Source organism: Pleurodeles waltl, chromosome 1_1, assembly GCF_031143425.1.
Source record: "Pleurodeles waltl isolate 20211129_DDA chromosome 1_1, aPleWal1.hap1.20221129, whole genome shotgun sequence".
Taxonomy (NCBI): domain Eukaryota; kingdom Metazoa; phylum Chordata; class Amphibia; order Caudata; family Salamandridae; genus Pleurodeles; species Pleurodeles waltl.
Genome location: NC_090436.1, coordinates 428,922,280 through 428,928,279, shown reverse-complemented (window position 1 = coordinate 428,928,279; position 6,000 = coordinate 428,922,280). Strand labels below are relative to the sequence as shown.

The window sequence follows — 6,000 nt, the reverse complement described above, 5'->3', positions numbered from 1 at the left end:
GAGTAAAAAGTATCGATTTTCTGAAAAAGAAAAATAACACAACGGGCGTCTTCATAAGTTTCTTTAAAGTCACAATGTGTCTAGTGCTCTTTCCCAATCGTACGTACAGTTAAGTACCTGGTGCAAGAAAGGGAAGAATAAACGGGTCGTTTTAACCCCCTTCTAAAGCGCGCGGCCAGCACTCACACCGAGTGGGAGGAACCGCCGAGAGCGCGCCCGGAGAGGGCGTTAGGGCTGACCGTACTCAATCTGTAGGAGGGCAAGAGCCGGGGCGGTGCTTTCTCCTGTCCCGCGTCAGAGAGAAGAGCAGACACCCAGCGTCACCGCAGGAGAGGGGGAGGACTGAACAGAGGCCGGTGCCGGCTACATTTTCTGTGGGACTTTTGTCCGCGGCCGGCGGGCGTCAGTCATCGTCATGGCCCACTTCGTGGAGAACTTCTGGGTAGGACCCTCCTCTTCCCTTCAATATGCACACCACTCCTCAACTCCTTACTACTTTACCAGCGCTCTCTCGCTCAAGCTGGGAACTGGGGGTCGCTCTAGATGCCACCTACCTTTCGACCGTGGAGGCGGAGTCTAAGCGACTATGTCATCCAGGGTTGGTTATCGCCCCCAATGATCTACTCTGTTGACTATTCTTATTGGGCGACGTGGCTGTCAGCAGCGACCCCGGAAACACCGTGGCTCTCCCTTAGGCAAGCTAGTCTGAGAGTACATGTCCTGGGAACTGTGTTTTTGGATAGTTTGCAGGCGTGAATATAGGGTAGATGAGGTTAGCAGTCTCAGAGCGTGCCCGTTTACTGCTCTTCAACATTCTCCCATCTGTTTAAAATATTCGTTCTGGTTGCTGAAACGTGTGCATGGCTGAATCAAGCACAGATTCTCTGGGACGCGCCTCGGCTTGACTGCTACTCAGAGAAACGATCTCAAACCCGTTTTGTGAACATTAGATTTTTTTTTATCTTCTCCTCTTTTGTATTCCCACTGTGTTATTGCGGGCATTCCAGTATTCGGAAGCAGAAAAGAGGGTGATTTTTTTTATCCACTTATATACGTGGACGGGAGAAAGAGGTCTTAAGAGTACTGGTCGGCGGCGATGGGCAAGGGGAAGAGGACTTTTTTTTTTTTTATAAATATCAGTATCAATGCCTTTCGTAAAAGAGGGAGTGACTTCAGAAGGGAACTTTGGTGTGCTCAGACTCTTGTATTTTGTTGACAGTATTATCTACAGCGTTTGCTTCACTGCTTTAAATTTCATTTCTTTTTTTTTTATCTTAACACCCCCTTACCAGTTTTGCATTGTTAGCGTTCGCTGGTGCGCTTAATATTAGGCTGCACTGAGTTTTAAAACAGTTAAAAAAACAATACAATGGCGCTTGGCACGTACCTCCCCAGTTAACTTCCCAACCTATAACGACGATAGCGACGGAAAGCTAAACAAACTTTTCATGTTCCTATAAAACCCCCCAGAGCGAAATGTCACATACATATATACATTTTCCTAAGCTTTCTATTTTGCGCCTTATTCACTTGCCTGTTTAAAAGGTTTGTCTTTTAAGAAAGCTAAAGCTGCAGTGTAAAAGAAAAACCCTTGATCATTGTTTTCAAGTATACGCCTGTTTCTCTTAAATTATGTTGCCTAATGGATTTTTGAAACTCCAAAGCTTTTAAAACCACAAAACTACAATGCGGAGTTTAAGAGGTCAGTTTCCTAGGCCCTAGCAACAGCTATGGCTCAGATTGTATAATTTTTTATACATATGCAGATGATAATCCGCTCATTTTCAACTAAAAGAAAACACGGGAGGGCGCCAGTCGCCTCCCCCTTGTCCTGAAGGATCCGGGGCAATTTACAAAGTGGTGGATGGCTCAAAAATGTTTACATTTAAATTCTTTTAAAGCAAAGAACTTGCAAACGGGCCACAAGATACCAGCCTGCTTGATTGACCTTTATCAATGGGCCATTTTCCTGCCTACACTAAAGCAGCACATGATTTAGATTTTATTTTTGATCCATATCTAACTCCTAAAGAGCAAGTAAGTCATATTGACAAGACCAGCTGTTGGCAGTTAAACATTTTAGTAACTGCCCTCCCCTTTTTGGAAGACAGCCTGCATATGGTAGTGGTAAATGCTCTTATTCAGTCCAGGCTGGACTATTGCAATGCCATACACTTAGCCTTCACTGTACACATAATTCACCTGTCTAAAACTAGATGCTGCTGCACAGCTAAAACTTTTAGGATGGCTCTAAATAATACCAATCATACACACTACAGTTGCATCCAGTTAGGCAACATACTCTTAAGTATCTAACTTGAATGCACAGGGCCTTTACAGACATAGACCTAGGTTTCTATCATCTAAATCCATATGGTACCATTGCACACTCGCTTCCTGCTAACCACCAGTGCCTAGTTTCGATTGTCGTACTGAATATCGACATACAAGAGTATCGCGGTCAGAATATCATGGGGCAAAATATTGAAAGATAAGTACTTTATTGGAAGTTATAGATTTACTATTCCCAACTCCACATGTACATAACTTGAGAATATATGTACCATGTAGGTACTTATATGTAGATTTGGGTATAGAAAATTTAGATTTACCTGTCAATATGTTTTTTTCGATATTCGGTCCTTGATATTTAGTGCCCTCCATAGTCTGACGTTGCTAATTAATATGCACACCCTAAGTTCTGTTCCTATAACAAGAACAGAGTGTGTAGCAGAGCATTATCACCAGTTGCAGCCAAACGCTGGAATGCCCTCACCTGCCCCATTTTTATGTATGAACATATTTTATCAATTAGGACAGCGTTTCATAAAGAGAGAGTTATGAAAGTCAAAAATGTACTTCAGTAGAGTTACTGCATTGGAGAAAATGTCTCTCTTTCTTCCAGGATTTACAAAGAAAGTAGAGTGTTAAACAAATTCTACACTAGCTGTAAATTTGTTTAGTGCGTAAAACTTACACCCATAGCGTTTCCACCTGGTAAATAAATTTAGATGTGTAATTGCCATGTAAATATGCAGGGGCACGGTAATAATCCTTGTGAATAAACTTTTTCCCTACACCTCTATCACATACATGGGCCCTTTTTTCAAAATAACTGTAGAGATGTATATTTACTACTACTCCTAAGTGTAACTTTACACTTTCCCTGTTCACCGTTTCTAAGTCTAGATTTACACGTAGGTGTAGACTTGCATGTCTCAAAATCAGGGGTAAAGCCTCCTACAACTAAAGGTAGAAAAGTTACAACTAGATACTTTGCAAAAGTAGATGCAGATCTCACTAAGTGAAAATATAGGAAACATTATTCTTTTCTCTTTATACAGTGGAGCCCGTATACACCTGTCTTTAACAGGAACACATTTGCACACATTTTCAGGAAACTAAATTCCTCCAAGAAGTAAGTGAATATCCAAAAAACAGCGAGCTTGTGGATGTTCACTTCTGAACTTATCACCACTAATCTTACACTTCCAAATGAAACGTTTCTGCCTTTGTTGCCGAATTGTTCTATTTGTACGTTCACTGTCGAATGTAAAATTCCATAAGTTCTTATTCTCTGTTTCAGGTTTCCAAATGATTTCAAATGTAAGTTTGTAAGTCCTTTTTTTGCGCAGTTGCACATTAGCAACTGGGATCTGTTTTTTTATGCTAAGAGAATAAAATGTATAATGTTCTTTGCATTTTTATTTTGAGGATTTTGGTTTCCTTTATATCGATTTTTTTCTTTATGTATGAGAGTGATTTGACTGTGCTAAGCAAGAAGGGCAGTTTTGATTCAAGATAAGGTTCTTCTTAATTCAGGACATGTAGTAAATCACATCATCCGTTTTGTTTGTGAGTTGTGGACCACATTTATATTTTCCTCATGATGTTTTCATATCGCTGTTTTCAACAAATAATAAATGGTGGAGGCTTTGCTATCCACTAGCACTAATAAACAGATTTGTGAATACCCTCGCTGTACTTAAAAAAAGCATTTGCAATGCAACGGGTCTTGCATTTCACCAAGTTAGCGCTATTAGCGTTGTAAACTCCCAACCAGACTCTTCTTGCCACATTAAATGGGAAAAAAAATTAGCGCGATCGCGCTGCTAAATAAAGAGAAAAAGCAGTCCAGGAACCATACAGAAAACATGGAGCCTCGTATGTTTCCAGTAGTTGATCGGTGCGCTCGAGGAGGGCTGAACAACGGAAATGCATGATGTATGCATGCCTTTCACAAATGAAAGCAAGCGGATTTTAAAAAGCAAGCCCACAAACCAATGTAAGGGACTGACGAGACATTGGCGTGGTTAGAAGCCTAAAGAGAGATTACATCAGGGGACGGAGCGCTTTGCACTCGCCCCTAAAAAGTACTATTTTGTGCAAAAAGTCCTTCCTCTGTTGTTCAGTCTTTGAATATCTTCGTCATACTTACTCTTTTTTTTACCTGAGCATATGTTTAAAACTTTAAACCCTGCCTCACAAACCATGCTGTAGTTTATGATGCTTTTAGCGATACAACTTTATGTAAATTAGTTCTTCAAAAAGTGAGCGTAAGCAGTATGGTACCAAAAATATTATAAAATCAACAGTTCATGGATGGTAGATTCAGGCTTCTGAGTTTCTTCAGTTTTTCTCGAACGTCCTTGATGGTGATGTCTTGTTAAAGGTGTTTCTTAATGACGTAACAAACAAAATTAAAAATCTGCCGAAAAGTGGCATATAAGCCTCGGAAACCATCACTCCAACATCCATTGTATTTCCAGTTATCATGTCTCCATATAAGGGTATTCAAATACTGATTTACAATATACTTTTATTGATGCTTTTGAATACTTGTAGTTTTTTACCTTGCAAATCGTACAACTTAACTGACACTATTTTGGCAGCGCAAATGTGATATGTCTATTCTTCCTTGCAGAGCCATAGGTAAGAATAGGCGCTCCCTTTTTCATCTCAACATATAAGAGCAAACTCTCACTGTTTAAAACATAAATTGTAATGAAAGTAGTTACCTGCTTGGCTTCCCTATGACTATTTTAATTCATGTATTTTTACTTCTAGCCCCATTGAAGTTTAACTTCTGTAGTGTAGAGGACGTGCAGGTCAGGTCTATGTCCAATCACTTGGGGTAGTTGACAAACTAGCGAATGCCATAGTTGTCAGCAAAAACAGGTTTTTATAGTAGCAACTCCCCAAATCCCTGGAGCCCAGTTCTCGATGGAAATTCGCAGTTAGCAACAATTCTTTCCAGTGGTGCTTCTCTTTAAATAGTTCCTGCTTGGCTTCAGCTGGATCACCATCATCTGTGGAACACAGCTCTCTCTGCCCTCCAGATTACGGCAACTCTTGAACAGAAATCGTTCTTCTTGACCCCAAGGGTTATGAGAGTAAAATGAGCTTCTGCCTTGTACAGTTCCACTTTCTCTCATAGTAAAAACAGGCTTTTCTCTCCACTTTGTAGAAGGGAAACTTGGAAGTATCCCGAACATCCCTCCGCCCAGGGTTGTGTCACGCCTGAAAAAAACAGGCTTATAAATGTGGAAAAATCCTATATTAAAGGAACAGCACTCCACACTTGATGGTGATCCAGTTGAATTACTGTCAATTTTGAAAGTTTGTGTCCCCAAGTTTCTTCATGTCATGCACATATTTCTTTCTTTTTTAAATAGTTCTTTTTATTGGTTTTTAAGTCATTGCAAAAGCTTTCCATTAAAAACAAACATTGCAGCTCATTTTTGATGCTTATACAATTATTATGACAGGTTCTGTTAATGATATATTCTGTTACATAATTGGTATGGCTAATTTGTTGTTTCCCCCCGCCCACCCGCCTCCCATTACCTTCTCATATTTATTTTATTGCTTTTGCGATCAAACCACATTACAAAGGGGTAATAACATTCCCTCCCCCCCCCCCCCTAGATAAGCTGTGCTTAAATTTTTGTAAACTATATTTTTGTTTTTTTGTTTTATTTTCATTATCAAACAAACAGT

The 6,000-nt window shown here is 40.1% G+C and overlaps 1 protein-coding gene across 1 annotated transcript in view; it reads left to right on the top strand.

Moving 5' to 3' along the window:
* The first annotated feature begins 211 nt into the window (after positions 1-211).
* FCHO2 (FCH and mu domain containing endocytic adaptor 2) overlaps positions 212-6,000 on the top strand; it is a 724,395-nt gene continuing 718,606 nt past the window's right edge. Inside the window, exon 1 of the mRNA XM_069224082.1 lies at positions 212-442. Within this exon, the coding sequence (XP_069080183.1) occupies positions 416-442 (27 nt within the window). The 5' untranslated portion in view covers positions 212-415. The remainder of the gene's footprint in view (positions 443-6,000) is intronic.